General features: G+C 55.5%; 1 protein-coding gene across 8 annotated transcripts in view; it reads left to right on the top strand.

Annotated features, from left to right (window-relative positions):
- PPFIA1 (PTPRF interacting protein alpha 1) overlaps positions 1–27,424 on the top strand; it is a 90,192-nt gene that overhangs the window by 32,125 nt on the left and 30,643 nt on the right. For 6 of the 8 annotated variants that reach the window (XM_053202788.1, XM_053202787.1, XM_053202789.1 and 3 more), the window contains exons 3-15: positions 9,267–9,368; positions 9,657–9,821; positions 10,209–10,283; positions 10,635–10,736; positions 10,944–11,165; positions 12,707–12,853; positions 14,443–14,577; positions 16,181–16,264; positions 18,211–18,342; positions 19,596–19,658; positions 20,949–21,028; positions 24,077–24,214; positions 26,965–27,180. In XM_053202788.1, the coding sequence (XP_053058763.1) occupies positions 9,267–9,368; positions 9,657–9,821; positions 10,209–10,283; positions 10,635–10,736; positions 10,944–11,165; positions 12,707–12,853; positions 14,443–14,577; positions 16,181–16,264; positions 18,211–18,342; positions 19,596–19,658; positions 20,949–21,028; positions 24,077–24,214; positions 26,965–27,180 (1,661 nt within the window). Of the gene's footprint in view, positions 1–9,266; positions 9,369–9,656; positions 9,822–10,208; positions 10,284–10,634; positions 10,737–10,943; positions 11,166–12,706; positions 12,854–14,442; positions 14,578–15,816; positions 15,892–16,180; positions 16,265–18,210; positions 18,343–19,595; positions 19,659–20,948; positions 21,029–24,076; positions 24,215–26,964; positions 27,181–27,424 lie in introns of all 8 variants that reach the window. The other 2 variants (XM_053202794.1, XM_053202790.1) reach the window with 2 other exon arrangements.

Here is a 27,424-nt window from a genome sequence, read left to right as displayed (position 1 = left end):
CGTGCTGCCCGCTGACTGTCGTGTAACGTCCCAAATGGAGCACGCCCACGCGGGCTGTTAGATCTCTCTTCCAGAGCCCCGCCCCGCCCCGCTCAGGAAATGGGGACTCTGTCCTTCACTTGCTGGAGTCGTCCTGGGCCTTTCTCTCTCGCCCGTCTGTCAGCAGGCACTACCGTAAAGCCTGCTGGGAACCCGCCTGCCTCTCCCGTGCCCTGGGCCTGCGTGTTACCGCAGCGCCTGACCTGCCTCCTCACTTCTGGCCTCCCCCTCCTTCCAGGGGACCCTTTAAGACTGATGAAGGGCACAGCAAGTGGAGGCACGTGGGATGCTGTGTTCCGTCTTAGGGTCCTCTCTCGGGCTGCGGTAGCTCTCTAACCCTAGTCTTGATTCAGACACTCCTCTTTCCCGGGGGGCTTGCCGTGGCCTGGGAGCTGCTGTGTCACTCGTCTCTTCCCCCAGCCCCGCTTTTGCACTGCTCCCGGGGGCTTTTGTTGACTCCGCGAACCCTTTGTGTCTGAGCACTGCCTGGGACTTTGAACGGTTGGCCTGCTCCCTCGGGAGGGCCCTCAGAGTCCGTAGATGGACGACTCCCGGAGCCTTCGGGATGAGATCCGGGCTCCGTACTGGGGTGCGCGTGGGCCTGCAGTCTGGCCTCTGCCCGCCCAGCCTCCCTTACCGCTTCCCACACGCTGCCCGAGCCCCTGACGCCCTCCCCACTCCCAGACGCCGCTTTGCTCTCATGACGAGGCTCTCCTGCCACACGGCTCACGGTTCACCCGCCGTGCCCTCTCCGTCGGTGGGCCTCCGGGTCAGCGCGCCTGCCTCCCACCACACGCGACGTCCGTGCTGACCCCCCCCCCCACCGTAGCCCGGGCCTTTCTCACTCGGGGCGCGGACCGCGCTGGGCCTCTTGTTGGTCTGTCTGTGTGCTCCGCGCCCTGCGGAGGGGCCGGGCCCGCCTGTCTGCCGTGCAGCCGTCGCTCGAACGAATCGTGACTTCCAGTCGGGATGGCAGCACAAACGTGCTTCGACAGACCTCACTCCCAACGGCAGTGGGAGAGTGAAATGTAAGCAGAGGAACAGACAAACCAAACAATACAGCCACACCCCCAGAAGAGAAAAATACCCCTCAGTACAGAAACAGAGTAGAAACCCAGTGCGGTAAGCTGGAGTTGGCCAGATTCCCCCGCCTGCTGTGCTCCAAGCACCGAGCATGCAGGGCCAGTAGGAAGCTTGGCTCCCGTCGCCCGGGGTCACAGGGACCAAGGTGTCCGGTGGTATTAGAACTCAAATCAGACTCGCTTTTTGGAGCTGGTTTTAGATGAGGCTTCCCCACGTTAAGGTCACTGTCCCCAGTACACTGGGGCTTTGTGGGAAGTTGTGGGCCTTGGGAGGATAGGAAGCAGTGCCTGGGCTGCGCCACAATGTCCGGTGACTCTCTCACAGGGTCTACACCGTCTGTAAGGAGCCAGGCAGCGGGAACTGTCTGTCACCGTGGAAGCCTAGCTCTGGCCTGAGGCCTTGGGAGGCCCGGAGGGGCAGTGGCTGGACTCTAGGCAGGGAGGGAAGTGCCAGCGGTATGACCTACGCGGGTTGAGCTGGAAGCCAGATCCCGCAGCCTCCAGAGTCGGCCCCTTACAGAACGATGCATTTGCTTCTTCCAGAACGCACAGGTAGTCTGGTAACACTGTCAGAGTAAGTGTGTTTGAGATGTTTAAAAAGATAACATCCCTGAGGAAACAAGAAATTCTAAAGCAAACAGAAATGATACCAGAGAAGGAGGGCAGGACACAAAACAGTCTGAAGTCTAGTGAATGAAGACGGTGTTGGCTGGAACGATGAACTTGGACCGGACATAATTAGAGACAGAATTAGTGAATTGACCCAGATTCCTGCACAAGGGGACAAAATATGAAGATAAAAACCCGAGGCCCTGAACCAGGCAGGCCTGCAGCCAGCTGCCCCTTGCGCTTGCCTGCCGTGTGAGTGACCACGCATCTCACTGACGCCGCGTTGAGTCTGGTTCTCCTTCACCTACAACAGGAACAGTATTTTCTGATACGAGGTCTTGAAGATTAGATGCGAATCTCTCAGCATGAGGCATTGGATGACCTGGCGGTCAGCTAAAGTTATTTACCAGAGCAGATGGAAAGCGAGGGGTTTGGTCTGATTCCCTCGGGTTCCCGTGGATGGAATCTCTGCGAGACCTTGCTGGGAGATCCTGGCTTCCTGACCGCGGGGCCCGTTTCTCAGTGCTGCCTTGTGGGCCTCTGAAGACAGCTCAGCACCCAACAGACTTTGTCAGGTTTGAAGACACGTTTGGATTGTTGTCATTTCGTTTCACTGTAATTTTTTTGTGTTTGCAGGTATGCCTTGAAATACTGAAGTAGAGTAAAGGGTTGTCTGTATTCTTTAGCAGGAGCAACCTTGTGTCCAAAGAGCACTGTGTGTGTGTGTGTGTGTGTGTGTGTGTGTGTGTGTGTGTGTGCGCGCGCGCGTGCATGTGTGTGGGGTGAATTGCCCTGAAATATCTAGGAAATGACTTGAACATCGTAAGCAGTTTGTTGAAGAGCCAGACGATTGCAGTGAGGTGGGTGCCCGTGGCACCTGTCGGGTGCTCTCCCGCTGGTTCCCTGACCACCCTCAGCTGTGAGTTGCGCTCACTGCCAGCCATCTGCTCTGTTGTTGTCAATAATGCTCTGGGCTAGAAATGCCTCTGCAAACTAAACCAGGCAGATTCTGCTTCCTTCCTGGGAATTGTACCTGAGTCAGTGTTTGATACTGTCCTGGCCCTGGGAGGGTTCCTCTGGTTGCCTTAATCTCCTCTCTCCTGCACAAGGGCCACCCTGCAGTCTGGGCTGAGTCTCTGCCCAGTTGCCTTTCAGTACGGCCTCCTCTGGCTTTAAACTTTGCCCGTGACGTCCCTTCCTTTGGAAGGAGGTTAGGAGTCCTCTCTTTTCCTGCCCTTCCTCTCCCTCAGCAACACCTCTGAACCAGGGCTGGGGACAGTGGCAAGCTTGTCCGGGGACACCCCTGCTCTAGGGGCTGAGCACTTACTTGGTGGAGGGTGGGCAGCAGCCTGGGGTCCATCACCGTCTCGGCAGAGAGCGAGGGCAAAGATGACCGTGGCCCGGCCGCCTCAGCCTGCCCCTTCCAGCCAGGGTTCCGGCCTCCTTTACCTGAGTGGGGTTGGGCAGAACCAGGGCGCCCCGGCCTTCCCACCACTCGTGCCCAGGATGTGGCCTCTGTAGCAGATGGGTAGCTGGGGGGGGGGGGGGGCACGGGATTCCCATGCTCTTGGCTGTAGGCTCTGCAGTGGAATGTCCACCTCCCTGAGCTGGGAGGAAGTGGGAGGTGGGGGGGGGGTCAGTTTGGGCTCAGATATTACAGACTCCCCTTCCTTAGTGAATCATGATAGACTTAAAAAAAAAAATTGGTGTTTCTTCATTTGTTGTGTGCTTTGGATGGCTTTGGAGGCTGAATCGTTGTTGTTAGGTATAATTCTCCCCAGGTTTCCTGGGGGAGCGGGTCTGTAGGGCCTTCTCATGCTGGGAAGGTGAAAGCTGATCACCCATAGCTGTGGACTCTAGAAGACGACACTCTGGTTTACAAAGTAAATTAGGTAAAATGACCATTAGCTTATTATACACCCATGAAAACACTCACCGTTTTTGTAAATTATCTGCCTCCCCATCCCCTTCGGTGTGCTCCCCCTGAAATAACCACAGTCAAGAAAAAATATTTCTGGGGCGCCTGGGTGACTGAGTCAGTTAGGCATCTGACTTTGGCTCAGGTCATGATCTCACGCTTCATGGGTTCAAGCCCGCGTCGGGCTCTGTGCTGACGGCTCGGAGCCTGCAGCCGGCTTCGGATTCTGTGTCTTCCCCCCTCTCTGCCCCTCCCCCACTCGCACTCTGTCTCTCAAAAATAAATAAAAACATTAAAAAATTAAAAAAGAAAAACTTTTTCTATTTTACTCTTTTCTATTGTTGATTACAACAGTGCTGCTTGCTTTGTTATTCCTCATGGATGAGTACAGCTGTTCCTTGAACAACTTGGGGTTCGGGGTGCCGTCCTGCCCACAGTCGAAAATCCATGTATAACTTTCGATTCCCCCCAGAACTTAACTACTAATACCTTCCTGTTGTTCAGAAACCATACTAGTAACACAAATAGTCCATCGCTACTTACATTGTATGTTGTATGTATTATATACTGTATTCTTGTTATTTTTTTATTTTTTATTTTTTAAAGTTTATATCCAAATGAGTTAGCATATAGTGAAAATTTCAGGAGTAGATTCCTTAATGCCCCTCCCCCATTTAGCCCATCTCCCCTCCCACAACCCCTCCAGTAACCGTTTGTTCTCCGTATTTAAGAGTCTCTTTTGTTTTGTCCCCTCCCTGTTTTTTTTTATGATTTTTGCTTCCCTTCCCTTATGTTCGTCTGTTTTTTCTCTTAAATTCCTCATATGAGTGAAGTCATATGATATTTATCTTTCTCTGACTGACTAATTTCACTTAGCATAATACCCTCCAGTTCCATCCACGTAGTTGCAAACCGCAAGATTTCATTCTTTTTGATTGCCGAGTAATACTCCACTGTATGTATATCCCACATCTTCTTTATCCATTCATCCGTCGATGGCCATTTGGGCTCTTTCCATCCTTTGGCTATTGTTGATGGGGCTGCTATAAACATGGGGGTGCCTGTGTCCCTTCAAAACAGCACACCTGTATCCCGTGGATAAATGCCTCGTAGTGCGATTGCTGGGTCCTAGGGTAGTTCTATTTTTAGTTTTTTTGAGGACCCTCCACACTGTTTTCCAGCGTGGCTGCACCAGCTTGCATTCCCACCAGCAGTGCAGAAGAGACCCTCTCTCTCCGCATCCTCGCCAACATCTGTCGTTGCCCGAGTTGCTCATGGGAGCCATTCTGACTGGTGTGAGGTGGTGTCTCAGTGTGGTTTTGATGTGTATTTTCCTGATGATGAGTGACGTGGAGCATTTTTTCATGTGTCGGTCGGCCATCTGGGGGTCTTCTTTGGAGAAGTGTCTATTCATGTCTTTTGCCCATTTCTTCTCTGGATTATTTTTTGGGTGTTGAGTTTGATAAGTTCTTTATAGATTTTGGATACTAACCCTTTATCTGATCTGTCGTTTGCAAATACCTTCTCCCATTCTGTCAGTTGCCTTTTAGTTTTGCCGATTGTTTCCTTTGCTGTGCAGAAGCTTTTTACTTTGATGTGGTCCCAGTAGTTCATTATACTGTATTCTTAAAGGAAGCTAGAAAAAAAATTTTAAGTGGCAGGGAAAGCAGATTCACAGTGCCGTGCTGTCTTGATACCTAAGCTTATTATCGGATTACAGGATGAATCGTCTGTCAGAACCCGCGTCGGTGCTGTGTCTTCCGTGACAGAAAGAGCTGTGGTTACGTGTGTTGCTAGCACTAGGCGTCAGAAATGAGAAGAATGCGAAAGGTTCACGTTTATTTGCAGGCGTAACAATTCATGCACTCACAACCAGACGTATCAGGGTGAATGCTTCATGACGGCCTGGGCCTGGTGTAAGCAGTAGGTTGGTTGCTTCGTTGCTCCCTCTGGGCCCAGCCGATGCTTTTACAGCCGGATTCACAGTACAGCGTTGGACACATTGTTACCTTAACAAAACCGCGGGAGATAGTAGGCCGGGAGGCATCTTCTGCAGGGACCCAAGAGAGGCACGCTGCAAGGTAATGTCGTTCTTTGAAAGCCAAGCTATGAGACAACACGTTACTCATTTTAGGTCAGATCTCACTCCCCTTATGCCCGTGCGTGCGAGGACAGGCTGTCCAACCGCACACAAGTCTCGCACGCGACGTTCTTCCCGATGGACGCCTCGGTGGTGGCGACACGCACGCGTCTTGCGTGGCCTCGCCGTGCGCTCACTCGATTTTCACACGCAGACACGCGCCTGGCAGGCGAGGTGATTCGCTGGGCGATGTGGTGAGGATTTGCTGTCCGGGAAGCGGGGGCGGGTCATCCCGGAGGTCCTCGTGTGCGGACCTGCTTGGGGTGGGGGGGACCCTCTGGGTGGGGCCGTCTTGGGTCTCGGGGCCCGGGGGGCGGGAGCGGGGGGGGGGGGAGGTGGGCACCCTCGATGCAACTTTCCGGAAGTGCGTTTCTGTCTCCCTCCGTGCCTTCCCGTTTCCCTGTCAACGTCTCCGCAGACGTTGGCGGTGGTCCCCGCACCCAGGCCTCGGCAAGGTCCGTGTGGTGAAAGGAGCCGAGCCTCTGCCGGGGCGCTCCTCGCGGCAGCGTGCTTCCCAGCGCTGCCGCCTTCCTCGCCCTCCGGCTGCTTCACCAGCTCTCCTCTCCGCGCCGCCGTCTCCTGCGACCTCCCCTGGGCTTTTCCCTGAGCTCTTGGCCCTCTTCGGGATCCGCGTCTTGAATCCCTTCATCCTCCAGCCCCTTCTGCCGTCTCCACAGTCCCACTCACGATTTCCCCGATCGGCTGTGTCGCACGTCCTGTGAAATCACGCGCGTCATTTGGACGGTCCTCTCCAGCAGGGATTTCTTCGTTGTGTTGGGCTTGACGGTTTCACGGAGTTGTTTGTAACGTCCCGTGGCATCTTCCCGGCTTTCAAAATGTCCCCCCCGTGGCGGTGCTCTTCGGTAGCATTGACTGTCCTTCTTGTAACGTGCCTGTGTCATGAGCCTCACAGGTCCTCGTGGCCCCTGGTCCACAGGCTGACTTGGACCCGCTGCGCTCCGGAGCGAGTGAGCCGCCAAGACACGTTTGGTGGTGACCCGTGGGGTTCTGGGTGGCCAGGACATTGTCCAATGTGAGAAGAACTTTGGAGGACAGTCCCTTGCTTTCAGCGTACTTCCTGAGTTGAGGGACAGAGCCGGGATGGAGCTGGTCCAGGGCAAGGGCTCTGGTTGTGCAGCCAGACCACTGGCCACTGGCACTTGTTGCCTTCAGGGCCCCGGGGTGAGCTTCCCCACAGGGCCAGCCGCCCTGCTCACACCCCCGCCTGTGTCCGCTCAGACGGTAGCTGCTTCACCCCTTCCTACCCAACATCTTGGTGCTCACTTGTCTTTCTCGTGGATAAATGTCGTTTGTGGCATTTCCCCCCCCGACAGGGCACCTCCTTCTGCATGAAAAAGCTGTGCAGGCGGCCAGGGTCTCCTCAAGCGATTTTCTTGTGTTCTTCACGTTTTGTGTTGGAGGGGTTGACACGCGGAGGACGGTAGTTCCTGCTTCTCCGCAATCTTCTCTGGGGCGTCTGGGAAACCGTGTCCTTCCTCTTCGTGGTGGAAGCTGCTTCTCCTATCGTCTGGACCATTTTCAAAGCCAAACCCCTTTCTCAAATCGCCAAGCTGTCCTGTGCCTGCATTGAAATGTGCCAGTTTTCGATCCTTCCCTTCCTTCTGCCTTAACGTCGTGATGTCAGGACTTCACTTGTCTTGCAGTTTGAGTCGAGTCCGCAGGTGTGCCCGTCTCTCAGCAGTCCTATGTCCACAGAGATGCCACATCTTCCACACGAGACGAAAAGATGCCTCACAAAAAGCACCAGGGTTTTGCATGTGCTGGGGTGGCTGTAGCAAGAGCTTCCAGAATCTCCTTTTCTTTGTGTCCCCATGGTCCTCACGCTGGCCGGCTGGCCGCTGCCGCTGTGGGCCTCAGGACAGGTCAGGCCATTCAGTCTTTTCTTGTCATGCCATGCCTCTTCTCTGCATTGCATCGCGGGAGCACGTCCAGCATCCCTGGGGACACTTCAGACGGGTCCCAGGGTGTAATTCAGGGTTCATGGTATTGCCCTTAACACGGTGAAGATTACGAGGAACCCTGAGAAATCACTTTTCCTGTGGTGCATGATTTACCGGAGAAGGGAGCTGATCAGCAGGTTCGTGCAACCCTTGAGGTGACCTCAGTGGCAACAGGAGGTGGTGCACACTTCCCCCCGAGGACAGCGTCTGCTACAGCTCGTGTTAGGCGGTTAGGACTTAATCCTGCGTCTCCGCATTTGTTTGCCTTTCTCTTGACTGCAAATGGCACCCTGTAGGTACGGTCTGTTTACGTGCGCAAATTTTGATAAGCTTTGCCTTGTTAGAGTAGGTTTGTGTATGTTTTCGGGTAGTAAACGGTACAATAGCCTAGTATCTGCCTAGATTTCATGCATTCGTGGCCTACCTTTTGCTTAATATTTTTGATATCTCTAGGCTGCTCAGCTCATCTGCCAGTCTTTCCAAATGTCACACATCTCCAGAAAAGTTTCCAATGTGTTTATCGGGAAAGAAATCCCCACATGGAAATGGGTCTGCACAGCTCTACGTCAAGGATCAGATAGGCTTCTGGGGGTTCACCTTGTCAAGTCGGATTGCAAGGAACGTGGTCAGTTCTGTGGTCAAGTTCCCGTTGATTTGGAAAGGGTTAATTTATGAAGGAACTTGAAGTATGTCACCTGTTTGTACATTGATTTTCTAGAATTGCCGAAATCAACCACTTTCTGAATTTGCATGTCAGGCTGTTAAGTGGATCTTTATCTCCTCGTTTGTCCTTCAGAGACAAAACCTCTGGGGCGCCTGGGTGGCTCAGGGGGTTAAGCGTCCGACTCTTGGTTTGGGCTCAGGTCACGATGTCATGGTTCACAGACTGAGACCTGCACCGGGCTCTGCGCTCGACCGACCGGAGAGTGTGCGTCCACCTCCTTTGAGCCCACCTCTACGCCGTGTCCCGGGCGGGCGCTCGGTATTGCTGGGAGAGAAACCCCACGCGGGGTGGCAGGCCCGGGCATCACTCTCCTCAGCGACGCTTCATCCAGAAAGTTTCCTGCTTGCTTGACTAAGGAAATCAGTCTTAAACTCTCCCTTTCGTCAAGAGGCCTACCAGCATTTTTGAAAAGTCCACCTCGTATGGTTGACTTTGATTGAGCCAGTTGTCAGGCTACGACAGCAGCTTTTGGGGACCGTCGGCCTTTCCCCGCTGCCGCTCCACAAGCCTGCTTCCCAGACGAGGCCAGAGGCTGGGGATGGGCAGCAGCCTTCTCGGCCTGTTGTTCCCGAGTCGGCAGAGTTCCTGAGTCATAGACCTGCCAGGCACCTGAAAATGTCTCTGTCTCCTTGAGTGTCGGTCCCTCCGAAAATCCCCGGGACTCCTGTGGGTGGTGAGGAGGGGACTGGTGTGTGTGATGCTACTTGAGGGTGGTGGGTGAGTGGGCTAGGGTGGGCCGCGGAGGCCTGGTGCGCTCTGGCTAAAGACCCCCTGTCTCCCTCCCTGCCCCCAGGAGTTTGCGGCGCTTACTAAGGAGCTCAACGTCTGCAGGGAGCAGCTCCTGGAGAGAGAGGAGGAGATCGCGGAACTGAAGGCAGAGAGGAACAACACCAGGGTCAGTAGGCGCACCGCCAGTGTCTTTCCACGCAGGACCCCATCCGCTCCCCTTGTCCACATGTGCCCGTGGAGCTGGCCGGGAGCCATGGGTTCAGCGTTCTCACACCTTGTTTGATCCGGGAGGAGAATTAAGGGTATTTTAACACGGGCGGGGGCGGGGGCGGCTCCCCAGCCGGGGACCGAATTGAAGGGATTCAGACTCGGTTTCGCATTTGGTGTGGTTTCACTGGGGCCCAAAACTGAAGGTGCTGTTTAAACACGGCTTTCCCTTGGCCTCTCCCACCAGCTGCTGCTGGAGCACTTGGAGTGCCTCGTGTCCAGGCACGAGAGGTCTCTCCGGATGACGGTGGTGAAGCGGCAGGCGCAGTCCCCGGCCGGCGTGTCCAGCGAGGTGGAGGTGCTGAAGGCCCTGAAGTCCTTGTTCGAGCACCACAAAGCTCTGGATGAAAAGGTGCCTGCGGCCACGGCGGCTCTCGATTCGCGCACGTGCTGTGTGCCGTGAGGCACACGTCGCGTGTTGGTGGGACTGGAGTTTCCTTTAAGCTTCTCGAATTCTTGTAAGAAGACAGGTCTGTGCGGTTAAAAAGTAGCGGTTGGCGGAAATGTGGTGCGTCTCGGTTTGCTGTTACGAATCGCGTAATGTAATTTATTTCGGGGAAGATTTCGCTCCAGTGTGAAATTGAAAGCTGTTAGCGAGCAAGTGTGTGAACGTTGGCATCCGCGAAAGACCTTTCCAGCGCTCTGTCACGTGATTTGAGGTTAAGGGGACCTTCGGGTAACTGTACAGTAAGGAGAAATGAAACACCTACATGTACAAACTCAGTCCCTTTGTTTCCAGGTGAGAGAGCGGTTACGAGTAGCACTTGAAAGGTGTAGTTTGTTAGAAGAAGAATTAGGGGCCACACACAAAGAGGTAAGCTCCAGGCGTCTTCACGGGAGTTGGTTTGAGGGGGTTTCCTTTTTATCCCTGGTCTTTAAAAGAACGTGTAAGACTCGCGGTGGGGACCATCACCTGTCGCTCACTTTCTGACTGGCGAGCGAGGGCCGGCACACCTCACTCTCTGCGCCCAGCTGCGCGGCCTCTTACCTGCCACCGTGCAGCCGAGAATACGTTCCGATTTAGTCGCTTGTTTCATTCTGGCTGCAGGACATCACCGCCCGTTTCCCCCGAACTGTGCTCACAATTTACAGTTGTGTCTTTCCGAGAGGAGATGCTCTGTCTTTACTTACCTCCTCACCCTCATATTCAATTCTTTGGTTGTAGCTGATGATTCTTAAAGAACAGAATAATCAGAAAAAAACCCTAACAGATGGAGTGCACGCCATAAACCACGAACAAGAAAGTATGCCGAGCACGAATGGAAAGGCAAGTCCTCAGGCTTTCTCTCCGTCCCTTCCCCGGTTCCTCTGCCCGCGGACGTGGGGGCGCGTGCAGGACTGTCTGCAGAGCTGCTGCTAAGGCGCGTGGCGCCCGCGCCAGCCGGCACAGATCGTGGCACTTGACCCATTTCCCGGAAGTGCCCTGTTTCTTAGCTCGCCAGACAAGGCTATTTAAGGATTTCTCCCCCACCAGAGAGCTTCTGACGGTTCTTTGAGCCACGAGGAAGACCTCGCCAAGGTAATCGAGCTCCAGGAAATCATAGATAAGCAGTCAAAGGAGCAGAGCCAGATGAAGGAGCGCCTGGCCGCCCTCTCCGCTCACGTGGCCGAGCTGGAGGAGGACCTGGACACGGCACGCAAGGACCTCATCAAGTCCGAAGAAGTGAACACAAAGCTGCAGCGAGATGTCCGTGAAGTGAGTGGCGGTAGAGATGGCCACGCCGTCGTCGAGCCGAACGTGGGGTGTTCCGTTCGGTCGTTGCTCGGTGTGTCCTTCCTCTCCCACGGGTTTTGAACTTCGGGAGTTTTGTGGCAGCAGCAGCAGAAGGGAACGGTGCTCCGGGCCCGGGGCGGGCTGCCTCCCCGTCTGCGTGGCGGACTCTCCCCTCCCCGTGCTCTCCCCGGGAGAGGCCGCTGGGCAGGTGGGTGGCGACGCGCCCTCGGGTGCGGAGTGCGGGCCGTGCTCGCGGTCCGTTCCAGTAACACCCTCGGCACGTCCACACCGCCACGGGGCTGCCAGGTCGCTTACGGGGCCGCGAGCGCACGCGGGCAGCTCTGCCGGGGGCCGTCACTGGCCACCTCTGCTGCTCTGACCTGCTCGCAGGGGTTCCGTGCCGCTGGCCGTGGCGGTCGGAGCGAGCGAGGGTGCGGCCCGCCGGCCGTGGGGCAAGATCGTGGGGGAGTGCAGCCGCTTCTGCACGTGTGGTCATGTACGGGAACCCGATCGTTGTCACAGAAACTGGTAAGGGCAGGATGGTCTCTCTGCCCCTCCTCCTGTCCCTGTGAGCTGCCCTTTGTGGACGGTCCCCTGCCCCCCGCCCCCAGCCCAGCACGGCCACCTCAGGAAGACCCTCTCAGACCCTCGAGCCTGGATGTACAGGTGCACTCTGTCTAGTAGCTTAGTGTGGGTGAGGTCGTGTGAGAATTTAAAGCAAAAATATTCGCAGAAATTACGTAACCTGTTCAGTGAAATTATTCTTTGGTGGGGCGGGGGGGGGCGGGGAGGAGGCTCTTCAGCAGAGTTTAAGATGCAGACAATTTAGAAATTCATTTCTTAAGACTCATCACTTTTCATGTTAAGACTGCTGACATAAATTCCTTAGTAAACAAAGAGGGCTGAAAGAGGAATCTTCAGGGTAGGGGACGGGAAAGGCAGGGCAGAAAGTTCTGGTTCCATTTTCAGTGTTAGATACCGTGTGATACAATAGTGTTACAGGATTAGGCTTCGGGAGGTTACTTCCGATTATATAAAAGTTTGCATTTTGTTTCAGTTTGTTAACACTTCTGCTTTAACTTTGGTAACTGGATGAGATTTCATCCGTCTTTTCCCCGGGAAAATGATGGTTGTATCTCCCAGCGTGTGTTTCCAGACGCCAGTCCCTGTTCTGTGGAAAGCTCACTTGTGTCAGGAGGCAACAGACGTTGTGACTTCTGGGAGATTTTATTATACGTTTCTCTTGAAACACATCGGAAAAAATAAGCCCCGGGGACCGAGCGGCCAGAATCCCAAGCAGGCTCCGCCCTGTGGGCGCAGAGCCTGACACGCGGCTCAACCTCACAAACCGCGAGATCGTGACCTGAGCCGAAATCATCGGCTGAGCCTCCCCGGTGCCCCGAGGGTGCTGATTTTCTATTTGATTGGAAGATCAGGATTTAGCCCAGTTTTTGTGTCTGGAGTGTGTTAACGTGTCCTGCACTGGTCATTTCCCTGTTTTCCCTCTGAAATACCTGCTGTAGGCCGTGGCCCAGAAGGAGGACATGGAGGAGAGGATCACCACCCTTGAGAAGCGCTACCTCGCGGCACAGCGTGAAGCCACCTCTGTGCACGACCTCAACGATAAACTTGAAAATGAGATTGCCAATAAAGACTCTATGCATCGACAGGTAGCTATTTTTGCTGAAATTCACCCAACTTTTATTAATCACAGGTGAAGTTAAGTACCTTTCTCCTGTGACATTCATGTTGGAAATCAGGTCTCAATGCAAAGTTTTTGGGATCTTGGAACATTGTGTTTAAAAGCGTGGGTTACTTCACCTTACAGGTTTTAATTATTCGGGATTTTATGTAACCGTGTTATGGAGCTACACTGCGTGATTCTTCCTTCTGTCTTGTTTTAACTGCATGTTAATCTGTTGCCTGTTAGCGCTGTTTCCAAAGGGGCAGGGAGTGGCCAGGAACATGCAGGCAGCTGACCACTTTTGTTAGTACCTGGGATCAGGGGGGAAGGGCAGGTGCAGAAACATAGTCTGGCGTGAGGACGTGAGTCTCCTGTATTTTGAGAGGCCGCACGTCTCTTTCTTGGTCGTCACGGGTCATCCGGCGTTAAACAGGAGACCCAGACCCAGCTTCTTGGAAACGTAGCGAGTTTGGTGTGTTTAGAAGTGTGTCATTAGACAGAAAATAATAATAAGAGCCAGATACTAGGAAGCAACTAAAAATCATATTGAGGAGCACGGTTTAAGAGCACGTAAGCTGTTCCAGCGGTACCGGCTGGGTCCGTCGGTTGAGCATCTGACTTCAGCTCGGGTCATGATCTCACGGTTCGTGAGTTCGAGCCCCACGTCAGATTCTGTGCTGACAGCTCGGAGCCTGGAGCCTGCTTCGCATTCTGTGTCTTCCTCTCTCTGCCCCACCCCTGCTCATGCTCGGTCTGTCTCTCAGTAAATAAACATTAAAAAAAAAAAAAAAAAAAAAAAAAAAGCACGTAAGGTGTTCCAAATAATGACTGTAAAAGGCAGATCACAAAATACTACGTACAGCATGTGATTTATTTTCTCAGGGTTTTAAAGCGGGATATGTGGTCTTTCCGTACACACAGAGCTATATGCACACAGACAAAGTTAGGAGGCTGTGTATAAACAAGTGTTAACCTCACAGGAACCTCGACTTCTACGTGATTTTTAAAATTACTTAAAAAAAATCCCTTGTCTAAATTTTCCCCATTGATTTTTTTTTTTCAAGAGTGAGAGGGTTTTTCTAGAATAATCACACACTTGCAAAAATAACTCTGACTGGCATGAGGCATATTCTCAGAGGCTCTGTGCTGGCCGACGTGCCCACGGCAGTCTGCCCTAAGGAGCGAGCCCTCAGACAACAAGTCTGGTTATTTTTAAGAAGGCTTAGGACTGAACCCTTCTTTCCTTAACTTGGGAAGAACGAGCAAGCTTCTACAGAAGATGGGTTTTCTTTAACGTGTGGGAACTTTGTCTTTTGAAAGACTTTTTTGAAGAAAGACACTGAAGAAAAGCAAATACTTTGGCGAGAGGTGTTTTGCGCAGTGAAATCAGGCCCCAGGGAGTGGGAGCCTCCTTGCAGAAAGGAAAGGTTTACTCTGAAGCGCGGCTCCCGAAACAGTTGGCTTCTGTGAGAACTGATTTAGTAGATCTCTGCGTTCAGATTTTGTGTCACTTTATTACAAGTAGAAACGGATGGAAGACTTGCTACATTTTGATGCTTTGCTTTCATTGCCTAGACGGAGGATAAAAACCGCCAGTTGCAGGAGCGCCTGGAGTTGGCGGAGCAGAAGCTGCAGCAGACCCTGAGGAAGGCCGAGACGCTGCCCGAGGTGGAAGCCGAGCTGGCCCAGAGGGTGGCCGCCCTCTCCAAGGTGGGGCCCGCCCTTCCCGCTGGGTCCGATGGCGGGATGGCGATGTTCACGGTGGCCTGTTCGTGTACCTTACCTGTCACTGTTCACGTCGGCGCGCCCAAGTCCACGAAACAGCTCAGATCTGTTTTCCGTACTGCTTTGAGATCGGAACGCTTTTCAGATGCCAGGCAGCTTCCCCATTTCTGTTGCCTCCGGTTTTGTCAGCTGTGTGCTGTTTCCAGTTGGCTCGATCTAAGACTCGCTGCTTCTCAGAGTTAAGTCAGCGACTCAAAGCTCAAGATAGCAGCCTTGGATAAGAGAAGGACAGGGGTGCCCAGCTGGCTCAGTCGGTGGAGCGTGGGACTCTTGACCTCAGGGTTGTGAGTTTGAGCCTCCGGTTGGGTGTGGAGCTTACTGAAAAAAATAAATAAATGATTTTTAAAAAGGGTACAACTTTTCTCAGAAATAGGAACATCCTCTTCTGTTTTAAAAATAATCAAAATAAATTTGTAACAGTTTTTTTTATTAAAAATTCTTTTGATGTCCATTTATTTTGAGAAAGAGAGGGAACATGTGCACGTGCTCGAGCAGGGGACGGGCAGAGAGAGAGAGAGAGAGAGAGAGAGAGGGCCAGAGGGAGAGAGAATCCCAAGCAGGGTCCATGCTGTCGGCACAAAGCCCGACACGGGGCTCGAACTCACAAACCGTGAGATCATGACCTGAGCCGAAACCAAAGGTCAGACGCCCAACTGACTGAGCCACCCAGGCATCCCTGTAATAAGTAAATTTTGAAGTAATTCATTCACTGGTTCAACAAATACAGACGAGGCCTGTGCCAGACACAGTCCCTGCTGCCCTCCCAGCTCTCACAGCCCTCACCACCCACGGGGGAAGCCAGCGGTTGAAGAGGCAGTTTCCAGACGTGACGTGGTCGGTGCTGGGATCGAGTGATCCACACGGGCCGAGAGAGCACATGACCCGGCAGACGGTCCAGCCTTCCGGGGCCTCGGCCGAGGGAGCCTAACGCAGGGAACCTGTCCATGCTTCTGTCTCACCGGCTCCCGTGCAGTGAGGGCCCCACTGGGAAGGCGTAGGCACGGGATGCTGACCCTCATGGCTGACGTCGGGTCGGGCAGGTGGTACCGGGCGCCCACAGACCGACAGCTCCAACAGAGCCTCTCCTCTCCTTTGTGATCTGCGTGTAAAATCTCCGTTTCTTTTCTCCCCTGTCCTCTCTCCTGTCCCCGGTCGGCCTTGTAGTCCGACCCTTTATCTTCTGGACACTCTGCTGCTGAGGGAGCTAAACTGTCGGAACTCGCTTCCCAGCTTAGGAAGGTAGCACGTGTGCGTTGCTCTGTCCCGCTTGCTGCTTCCTGCTGTCCGTGCTCAGGGACCACGGGCGTCTGCCGGGGGAGGAGGCACCGTCCACGGATCCGGGGCCCGGGGTGGGGACGAGCACGTTGCCGAGCCCCGGTCACCAGCTTGGAGGCCCACCGCTTCCCACTGGCACGCGTGAGGCCGGTAGGGCGTGTGAGCAGGCGGAAGGCCGCTCGCGGCATGTCGTGCGTAGGCACGGCGTGTGGTGAGGGGCGGCCGGCTCTTCTGACCCCGATGTCGCCCACAGGCCGAGGAGAGGCATGGCAACATCGAGGAAAGGCTGCGGCAGATGGAGGCCCAGCTGGAGGAAAAGAACCAAGAACTGCAGCGGGTACGTGTCCGGGCGGAGCGGCCGCGCACCTGGCGGTGGCTGAGGAGGAGGCGCAGGCCGGGGGTGTGGGGGTGGGGAGCGGTGCCTTGTTTCCCACTTCTCCGCACGTGGACGCCAGGCCCCCTCTCGCTCCCGTCAGGGGTACAGTGGCCTCTGGTGCGAGTTGGACGCTGGTGAGCGCTCCTAGCATGTGGGCGATGTTCTCCGGACGCGGGGGCCCCGTAGGCAGTGCCGCCCGGGGTGGAGGCACCCGCACAGCCCACGGTGCCCACCAGCTCGTCGGCAGCTACTCGCGGTGCACGCGGGACCTTGCAGGTGCCCCTCGGCCAAACCAGAGGTGCTGGCCTGGGGTGAGGCCCGTCCTAGAGGAGTAGTCCGCTTGCTTAGGACGTGACATTGAGGTCCTGAAATCAGGTCACGGGCCTGAGCTTGGTCCCCACATCCTGAATGACTACTCGAGACGGAAAGGCGTGGGTCGGGGTGGACGTTCCTGAGAAGAGGATAGCGTAATCGAGCCTTGACGAAAGGGAGGCCCGTGTCCCTTGAATCCCCTGAGACTTTTCCCTGGAGGAGCTGGTCGAAGGGCCACGTGAAACACCCAGGAGACAGACCAGGCAGCGGCCACCCCGCCTTGGCACGTCCATCCAAGGCCGTCAGGTTTTGTTTTCACCAGAAACTCATGTGCTTGGCCCTAGGTCACAGAGCATCACACATGAGTTTCCGGGCAGTGAAGGTCCTGACGCTAGCACGAGATCGCGTGTCGGCCGGCCCCGGCCTCCCATCACACGCGCGCGCACAGGCAGACGCGAGCCTCTTGGGCCAAGAATTTGACCTTACTTACTTAGAGATGCACTTCATTACTTTCAGGACTGGATTATAGTTTGAAAGGACAGGCGTTGAGATAAGGATTCTTCTATAACCGAGGCAATTCCAAGGAAACTTCTAAGCTGTTTTGCTTGAAAAATACGTGGGTGCTGATCCCTTCTTGGGTGGCCAGGGTCTTTTCCAAGTGATGGCCGTTGCCGTGGGTTAGGTGTGACAGTCGTGCTTTCTGTTCACTGCTCCCAAGGGAAGAGGTGTCAGCACGTGTGTCTTACAGATGAGGGAACGTAAGCAGGGGCGGGGGGGGGGGGGGTTGCCGACCGTTGCCCAGCCTGTGGCGTGTCCTGTGGGCTCCTCCTCCTACCTGGACCCCCTGGCTGCAGGGCACATGTCTACCCCGTGCCCTATGGCCCTCCACCCAGGAGGAGCCCCCAAGTGCCGCCGGCCTGTTCCCGCCGCTTCTCTTTTGTGTTCGTCAGGATATGGGGCAGAAACGAGCTTTTTAAACCTTGCAGTTGATGGCAGTTATATAAAACACAGACCCGTGAGCTTTGCTGTTACACTCGAAAGTTACTGGAGGTAATTAGTTCCGATTTTTTTAATGCAAGTGTCTGTTACAAAACATTCAGGTGATGTGTGAATATAAAGAAAAACAGATGAAAGTCTCTCTCACCGCCGAATTTTTTCCAAAGTGGATTTTTTTTTGCCTTTCGCTTTTGTCCGTGGATTCATTTCTTTCTCCCTGAAGCCGTATCCGAGCTTCTGTTTATGCACCGGGAGATTCCTCCTCCCGTGTGTGGATAAGCTGATGACCTTAAAAGTTTGCTCGTTCCTGCGTGTACATCTGCCTCCTGAGCCCATCTGAGAGCTCATAATCAGGACATTCCTGAGGCCCCCTGCGTATTTCGTTTCCCAGAAACAACGGGACCTTCTAATGGACGATCCCTCGGAGGCACGTTCCTGTGGTTCTGTGCCCCGCTAGGTCGGTTCCGGCCGTGACGCACAAGTGCGCCCAAGAAGGCTGTGGGAAGGGGCAGCCGAGGACGAGGACGTCCTTGGCACGCCCTCGGCGCGTCTGCGCTGGTGATCGCACTTTGGCTTGAAGCTGGTGTCTCCTCTTCCAGGCAAGGCAGAGGGAGAAGATGAACGAGGAGCATAACAAGCGTCTGTCGGACACTGTCGACAAGCTCCTTTCCGAGTCGAACGAGCGGTTGCAGCTTCATCTGAAGGAGAGAATGGCCGCTCTGGAAGACAAGGTAGGACGGGACAGGCGACGGCTGAGGGCTCCCGGCCTCACACAGGAGCCCCCTCGCGTTGTTCTTTAATGTGGAAAGACCACAGACCGTTTCCCACTCCCCGCTAAGTTCCCAGTGTCCCGTCCCTGCCCGACGTACGTGTGTGGGCAGGTGTGTGTTACTGTCTAGAAGAGAAGTCTGGTCTGGGAAGGGCCCCCGAGAGGGAGCACTTTAGGCTTTTGCTAATTGAGACTTAAGGAGTAAGGTAGCTTCGTGCTAATCAATAAATGGCACAGGGGTAGCCACAGACAGTACATAACTAAGTGGAGTGGCCGTGGGCCGATAACCCTTTATTTACAGGACCTGGCGGTGGCTGGATGTGGTCGGCAGGCCCTCGTTGGCCAGCCCCACGCTGGGACCTGTGCTCGGTCCGGCCCTCACCTGGTCCTTGCGTGGGGAGCTGATTTCTAACCTCGTGTATGGAGATGACGCTGTAGGAGTGCGCTGTTATGTAAGGCATTTAATCAGCTGAAAACAGGTTCTCCCGTTCCATTTCCCGCCTTCTCTCTTTTCATCTGGTTTGGAAAAAGTCTAAGCCTGGACTCTTACGCAGTCATCATGGAAACACTTTAGCTGTAACAGGAGGGAAGGAGTGTCATAGGATCTATGCCAGAGAAGCTCTGGTGGAAACGGTTGGATTCGGACCTGATGAAACCGTTCTGGCTACACCCGTGTCCCTGAAGATGAGCCCAGAATTTTCCCTGTGATTGGCACTTGGAGACACCAGTGAGCACTGCTAATTACGTGACACGCTTATTTTGCATAAAAACCATTAGGAAGTGCATTATTACACCCATGTAGGGTTCTTACCTCGCTGCCTCCTTGATCTCTGGGCCCAGCCTTAAGGTAGAGTAGTTTTGTCTTAGATTGGAATTACACGTATGAAACTTAGGTCATGTTTCCCAAGTGACCGGTGAATTACCCTAAAAGCTAGTACGGGCCAGTTTAACTAATTAAAATAAACTTACGAACTTGTCGTACTTACATTCAGAAACTGATCCGTGAGGAAGTTGTACATGGACAAAGTATTACCAAAGGCTGTTCCTGTGGTTTCAAAGGCAGCCTTTCACTCTGTGGGCATGTGACCCTGTTCGCTGGTGTAGCCACACGGTCCGTTCCTTTTCTGTGCTGCGTTATTGTAAAGAGAAACATAGCTATGCTCTGTGCACTGTTTTCGAGAATCAACAGTAAAGGACTGTCTGTGTCTTTCCCAGAACTCTCTATTACGAGAAGTTGAAAATGTGAAAAAGCAGTTAGAAGAAACGCAACGTGAGAAGGTACTTCCATCTCTCAATCCTTCAGAGATCCGTCGAGACCGGAAAGGAGCAGGTGTCCGCCGGGGCTCCCACTTCCTCCACGGCGGGCCACCGCTGTGCTTTCGAGCGGCCCCACGCTCGCAAGTCTGAACGGCACGCGTGTGGCGGAGCTGGAGCCGAGCAGCCTCTGGGGTTCAGATTTCTGAGTCCCTTCGGGGGTTCACTCGAAAGCTAAAATGTTCGCGTGAACCTTTTGTTGAGTGCAGCGTTGCCCAGCAGGAAGGTAACAGGTGACACGGGTGTCATCCCAAGGATTCTCGCGGCTGCATTTGAAATCGTCAAACAGACGGGTGATGTTAGTTTTCATGCAGCCCGATGCAGGCAACGTGTTATTGAATCATGTAAATACTGTAGAAATGAAGGAGCTACTCTACACTGTTTTTCACATTCAGTCCTTGCAACCCACGGGGCGTCTCACAGTTCCATCCCCTGCGGTTGGGACGAGCCCCATTTTGGGCGCTCAGCCACGTGCGGCGGTGTCTGCGGCCTGGGACGGCACTGCCTAGGGGGTTGTTGTGTGACCGAAGCTCCTTGTCGGTTTTGCTCCCTGGTTTTGCGTGTGCAGAAGTGAGGCTGGGCTGCAGAGGGTCCACGAAGGAGCACGTGCCTGTTGCACAGAAGGGCTATTCCCCCACTGCCCAGAAAGTCCTGCTCCTCTCTACATAGTTAGGAAGAAGTGTCAGTGGCTCGGTGTTTCTCCTCTGTGACCTTGCTGTGCCTGAGACCTAAGTGTTCAGTAGGGTTTAGGACGTTCACTTGGGGATCCGGGTGTTTACTGTAGGACTCTTGGGGAGAATGGTCTTGGGGTTCGTAACTGCTGAATTTACCCATTGCGGTTATGGTGGTTGACATTTGAGCACGCTGGATGCAGATAGCTTTTTCATTTTTTTTAATTGAATTCTAATGAACCTGCAGTGCTGTATCAGTTTCAGGTGGACAGCATAGGGCTTCAGTAATTGCGCACCTTACTCTGTGCTCGTCATCATCACTGTGGTCACCGTGTGTCACCATGCAGAGTCCCTAGGGTATCACGGACCGTATCCCCTGTGCCGTGCTTTTCATCCCCGTGACTGCCTGATTTTGTATCTGGAAGCCCATGCCTCCTAATCCCTGTCGTCTCTTTCGCCCACCGCCCCCACTCTCCTCCCCTCTGGCAACCCCCAGTTTGTGCTCTGTGTTTAAGGGTATATTGACGCAAGCGATCGTAAACCTTGCCTGCAGCGGGTGTCATTGTCATTTGCTGCTTTGCAGGATCGGCTCCTACTGAACGTGGAAGCACTGAGGGCTGAATTAGAGCAGGCGAGACTGAGAGGCTCTTCCCTTCACCACGGGTATGACATTTCCCGGTTCACAGATCTGTTCCAGATGCTTCCCTTTGCCACGAATATGACCTGAACCAGCCCACAGTTACACACTAGAACCGTGGGTGTGCTGTGGTCTGATGCGAACCAGCTCCCAGGTACTGATAGCTGATGGTGGGGGGCACTGCCTTCGCCATGGCTCTGACACGAACCAGCTCACAGACACGTGTGTGAACACCTGCTGTGTATCTTCGAGAACGAGCCCTTGGCCATATGGGCAGAGTGACCTGATGTGGCTCAGGGAGCCGGTAGCTTAGTAGCTGGTGAGAGGGAGAAGTAGAACATCACTCCAGAGGATAGGCTTGGACACCCAGGAGACCGGGAGGCACGACAGAGCTCGCAGCCGCAGGAGGAGCTGTGGAAGGTAGGGAATGATCAGTTTCTGTTGTGGGTGGGTTAGTTTGCACCCCCCCCCACCGCGCAGTGTGGCACTGATGGTTGGGGATAGCAGGGGTCGGTCCAGCATGCCAGGTGAGGGCCCGCGTGCCTGGGAGCTGTGGTCCCTTCCACAAGGCCAGTGGGGTCGCCATGGGAGTGGCCGCATGGCCATGATTGTGAGGGTCAGTTTGACATTCATGGCGTGAGCACAGTGCTTGTAGCTTCTTATGTTTTTGAAAAGACTCTGGAGAATGACGTGTAGTCACTTTAAGTCTGTTGCGACAACTGTGAGTCGCCTGTGAAGGAGTGAGTCAGCCGGCTTGTGAGCTGCGTCCCGCAGACAGTAATTGTCAGCAAGGTATTAAAAGGTTTCTTCGCTTCTTTGTAGGAAATAGTCACTGTGTGAGCGTCCCGCTGGAGCGAGAGTCGCTCGAGTAGCTGACTGGGCCCCCTCAGGTGCAGGGAGCAGGCTCCTGCTCCAAAGGCAGGCCCGCTCGGGCCGCACAGGGGTTTGGGTGGCTGCAGACGGGGGCTCTCGGGAAGGTCGAGGGTGTGCTGTGGCTGTCCCTGTTGAGCCTGCTCGTAGGAAAGAGGAGAGGTCAGCGAAGGTCGGGTCGCGAGAGGCTCTCCCTGTCCGTGGAGCCACTGGTGGCACAGCGAGTGTGTGTCCAGAGAGGGAAGGGCACGGGAAGATGAGGGCACAGGGCAGCCTCTCGGTTGGCTGACGGAGCTCCTTGCCGGCCGGAGGCCGGTGTCGCCGCTCAAGGGCTTGAAGGCGCGTATGTGTGAGGAGGCCAAGCGAGCAAACGGGAGCAAAGCAGATGCAGCACGGGCCACTGGCGTGCACCTTGGAGTTCTCCAGGGAAGGGGCCGTGCAGGCACCTGGAGGCTGGCACCGTGGGGCAGTTGCGGTAACAGGGAAGTCCACGCCCGTCGCCCACCTGAGGCGTGCTGGCCAGCGAGAGGGATAGAGAGGGGCCGTGCGCTCCCGTGGTGCGGAGGGAGCAGCCGCGGTCACGGGTGGCCCTGCGGTCTGCAGACGGCGGGCAGGAGGCCGGTCGGGAACGGGGTCTGTTTGAAGCCGTCTCACATAGCGCTCTCCCGTGTGGTGGCAGAAGACACGCTGGTGGGAGCCGTGTTGCCGTGAGCACGGGCGGCCGCGGGGACAGGACTGAGGAGGTGGCAGGCAGCCCGGCCAGCCGAGTCCTGGCACGACCTCACAGCCAAGTCTTGTGTCGTGTCCTCCTCTAGCAAGACGAGGTGGTCTGGGTTGCGGAGGAAAAGAAAGGTGACGGACCGACTTCCACACGCCGGCGGGGCAGATGGGACAGAGCTCTGGGATAGGACTGGATGCAGGGTGGCTGGGTCGGGGGCCCGGGAGCCCGAGACAGGGTGTCAGAGTCAGGGGACACTCGTGAGCCTCGGAGGAGCCACGAACCATCCCAGACCACACGCGGGGTGTCACGTGTAGCTCTCACCGGTTGGCGACGTGCCGTGGCCCCGCAGCGGTGACGCTAGGCCATCTGAGCGCAGGTGAGCAGTTCCGCCGGGAATAGGGGGACAGCAGGAGGGAAGGGTGGCTGTGGCCAGCGTGCAGTTCGGACTTGGCTGTCTTACAAAGGAGCAGTACCCTGGGGCAGCGTTTCTCGAAGACGTTTCTTTAAAGGCCGCAGAGAGGAGCGCGAAGCACGCAGAGGAAACGTCCTGTCACGCGGGCTCTGTCTGCAGGCCTCGCAGGGCGGCGCCCGGGGCCCGCTCTTTAGTTGATGTGAATCCGATGGGCGTGTTCTGTCTCCCGAGACCATAAGGATTTGTGAAATGCAAGGCAGCCTCTCTTCTTTTCCAGAGAGCAAGGAGCCACTGGACTCCCGTGCAGGGTTCAGGTGTAGAGGGTGAGCCCGTGGCTGGGGCTGGGCATGTGGCCTGGCGGGTGCTCCTTCACCTCTGCTGACCGCTTCCTGCCCGGAGCCTTTGCTGAGGGGGGCAGGTGACAGCCCGTGTCAGTGACCCCATCCTAGGGGCTCAGGGCTCCGTCGAACTTTTCTGGAGACTTCTGTGGCCAAGGGGGACGGTTGTCTGTCAGTCTAAGTGGACACAGGCCAGAGACGCTTTTGCCTTGGAAACACCGGGCGCATTGCCACCTCCTGTCCACGGGAGCTGCGAGCTGCGGTTCCCGAGGATCCTGCCATGGGTGCCCCTGAGGTGCCGGTTAGTGGCAAGAGGAGGGATGCCTGGGGTCACCTGGCCTCACAGCGAGGGCCTTGGCACGCGCGGGAGATGGCACTTGAAGGCCAGAGGGATGCGCAGGGGCGCTTCCCGGTCAGTCGGGCAGCAGGTGGCACAGACACGCAGGGCGACAGGTTGACTGGGGGCGGGTGCCGAGGCCGAGCACAGGCCCTGCTCCACATCGGGGACGGCTGGGCCGCGGTGAGGCGTTGCCCCTGCTGGGCCCGGGAGACCCTGTCTCCACAGGGCCTGGCTGGCGGGCTGGGATGGGAGCCAGGAGAAAAGATGGCGTCCTTGGAGACCTTCTTCTGTGACCTCAGTTTCCAAATTGGCAGGTTCCGGCCTGGCTGACAAAGTTCACTTCTTGTTGATAATGACCTTTTTCTCCCCCCCCCCCCCCCCCCCATCTTTCAGGCGACCGCACTTGGGCAGCGTCCCAGATTTCAGGTTCCCTCTGGCGGACGGCCCCACGGATGCCTACAGCAGCGCGGTGTTGCGCCCCCGGAAAGGCCGTGTGGCCGCTCTGCGAGATGAGCCTTCCAAGGCAAGGACCTCCGTCCTCCGGGGGCTCTCGCGGGACCCGCCCGCCTGCTCCAGTGTCACCTGCCTTATCCTCTGGCTGTGAGGCTCTTCTGGAACTAAACTGCTGACAGGCCCTGTCTCTTGTCCCCTTCCCCCATTCTTCTTTTTGCTGGCTCACAATTTACTTTGTAGAGCTTTTTTCCTTTCTTTTCGAAGAGTAGAAATGTGGATTAAGATGGGACCTACTGTTAAGCACAGCACAATGCTAATTAGTAGTTTTGAAACGCTAAAGAAGATTCAGTGAATAGGTGTATTCATCTTTAAGCAAAAAAGAATTCACGTTTGGAGTTTACATGCTTTTGTACTTTTGTCTCTTCAGCAGCGTATATTTTTATATACCTGTGTATGTTTTCAGCACCGATAGTCATTGAACGAGTTTGGGCCAGACATCATCCCAGACCTAGGGCTGCAGCATGACCGAAAAAGCCAGATGAGGGGCACCCGGTGGCTCAGTCGGTCAAGCGTTCCGCTCCTGATTTCCGCTCAGGTCACGATCTCTCGGTTTGTGAGATCGAGCCCCGCGGCCCCGCATGGGACTCTGCGCTGACCGCGCCTGGAGCCTGCTTGGGATTCTCTCTCTCCCTCTCTCTGCCCCTCCCCCACTTAAAATAAAACAAAGAAAACAATAAATAGGTAAAAAGTCAGAGGAGAGGCATGCACCCCTATCTGTGCGCAGTGTAGTGAGGAGAGACCAGCAGCGAATGGGAAGTAAAAGGTGATATGTGTATTAGTTATCTATTTCTGTCTGACAGATGATTGACAAATCCCTGCAAAGGGGAGCGGCTTAGGAGGACACTTCGTAGTTGCTGGTTTCTGTGAACTTAGGAGAGTCTTAGCTGGGTGACTGTGGCTCAGGGGCTCGTGAGGTTGCACCACCAGGAGGCTCGGCTGGGGCTGGCGGGTGCGCTGTGCGCTCCCTTGCCTGGGTGTTGGAGGCGGGCCTCAGGTCGTCACCACACGACCTGCCCACAGGCTGCTTGGCTGTCCTCCCGGCACAGCAGCGGCTTCCCCAGAACTCACGCGGCGAGAGGGCAGGCAGAAGGTCCCAGAGCTTGTGCCGTACTAGTCTTGGGAGCTGCCCGCCTTCACTTCCACCACGTTCTGTTCGTTAGAGCTGCAGGGCCAGCCCACACTTGGGGTCCACCCCTCGACGGGGGTAGTGAAGGACTCGTAGACGTAGTTTGAAACCACCACCGTGTCAGATGGGAGTAAGCGGGGAGAGGCAATCGGGTGTCGCGAGTTGTGAGATGAGGAGGGAATAAGAATTGTAAACTCAGTTAGACAGGGAGGTATCGCCAGGAGGGTTACGTTTGAGCACTGGCCCGAAGGAGGCAAGTGAAGGAGCCGTGGGGATGCATCACAGGTTGGTGCCAGCAAGAGGTGCTGATGGAAGGGACCTAGGGCATGAGAGAACGTGACAGGCGGGGGGAGCTCCAAGAGGTCGGACCAAGGGGACACGTCCGGTGAGCAGTTGGACACTCCAGTCTGGGCCTCAGGAGACCTTGACTAGAGAGAGGGATTAGAGCCAGAGCGCGCTGGTGGCTTCTAGAGGCACAGGCCACATAAAGTCCCTAGGTGGGCACCTGTGGATAGCCCCAGAGTCCAAGGGCGGCTCTCTGGGCACTGCCCAGCGTGGCAGTGGAGAGAGGGAGACAGAACTGGCAGAGACCAAGCGGTCCCGACAAGTGGGGGGAGGAGCCCAGTGAGCCAGGTGCTCGGGGAACGGGAGACCGGTGGGCCTGGTCGTGCCGGGTGGGGCCGGGCAAGGTGGAGGCCGAGGACCACGGTGGTCTGGTCCAGGAGCAGTTGCGCTAAAGCCCACTCGCCCGAGTTGCAGAGTCTGTGTAGACGCAGTAGAGGCAGCTTTCTGGAGGACTTGAACTGTGGTTGGGAGCAGAGGCGCAGCGCTAGCTGGAAGGAGACACAGGGTAAAAGCTCTGTGGTTTGTGTTCCGTTATTTTGGAGGGAAAAGGGGGAAAGCATTTTTAGGCTGATGTGGATGAAGTTAGGTGATCATCCAGAGAGAGAGGGCGGAACGATGTCCCTGAGCGAGCCTCGTGCCCGTGCCCGTGCCCGTGGGTGGAGCCGTCTCGGGGGCGGGTGAGCAGGAGGGCAGGAAAGCCTCCAGGAGAGCCGCTGCTCGCACCCGCGCCCTGCTGCTCAGGCCACAGGGTTTGGGCGCGGCCGCAGAGGCGCCCCTGCCGCTCGAGGGTGGCCCCGAGAAGAGCGGGTTCGCGGGCTGCTCCCGGGTCCTCTCTGCTCCTTCCATTCGGGAAGGGAGGCGGGGGACGCTTCAGTGGCTGCACGTCCCCTGCCTGGCACACCAGCGAGCTGTTGGGGCCGCACAAGTGCACGCAGGTGTAATGGCCTTGTAACTGCCCACGGGGGTGGCTGGCTGGCACCAGTGTGTTTTTTTATTCCCGTTTTTGTTTCTGCTCTGCTCGTCCCACCCTGCGGACGGTGTCACGGAAATGCCCCACGCCCACGGAGGCACGAGCGTCGCAAGGGGGTCTAAGTCACAGGCCGCCCTCCTCAGCTGTGCCTTAAGTACTGCTTGCTTCGTAGGTCAGCAGCTTGTAAGCACAAGGCAGTTCCCCGCTTTCTTTGGGCTTCCAGTTGAAACTTTTCAAGTTTCTGACAGGTTTCTTGTAGGTGTCTATAACTGCATTGTTATTTTCCACCTTTGCCGAGATTGAGTTTTCTTACTCACAGGTGCAGACTCTTAACGAACAGGATTGGGAACGTGCCCAACAAGCTAGCGTCCTAGCAAACGTGGCACAGGCGTTCGAGAGCGACGTCGATGTGTCTGATGGCGAAGACGACGGGGACACGCTCTTCAGTTCGGCCGCTCTGCTCTCGCCCAGTGGGCAGGCCGATGCCCAGACGCTGGCCATGATGCTGCAGGAACAGCTGGACGCCATCAACAAAGAGATCAGGTACACGTGATCGTGCGCGGCACCACAGAGACCACAGTGTCTCCGAGGGACTGTTACCGCGCTCAGGAAGGTCTGGAACAAACACTCTGAATGCTCTGAGTGTCCCATGATGATAAAGCTCCTTCTGGTCTATTTTAAGAATATTGTGCGATTCCCCTAGGTTATAAAAATTCGGTTCACCAGGGCACCTGTCCACAGTCGTGGACAGGTTCGCGTCACCTCTGGGGAAGGGCGGAAGGTGTCC

The sequence above is a fragment of the Acinonyx jubatus genome, chromosome D1, assembly GCF_027475565.1.
Source record: "Acinonyx jubatus isolate Ajub_Pintada_27869175 chromosome D1, VMU_Ajub_asm_v1.0, whole genome shotgun sequence".
In the NCBI taxonomy this organism is placed as follows: Eukaryota; Metazoa; Chordata; class Mammalia; order Carnivora; family Felidae; genus Acinonyx; species Acinonyx jubatus.
Note: the sequence above shows the minus strand (reverse complement) of the source record. Positions and strands in the feature narration are given on the sequence as shown.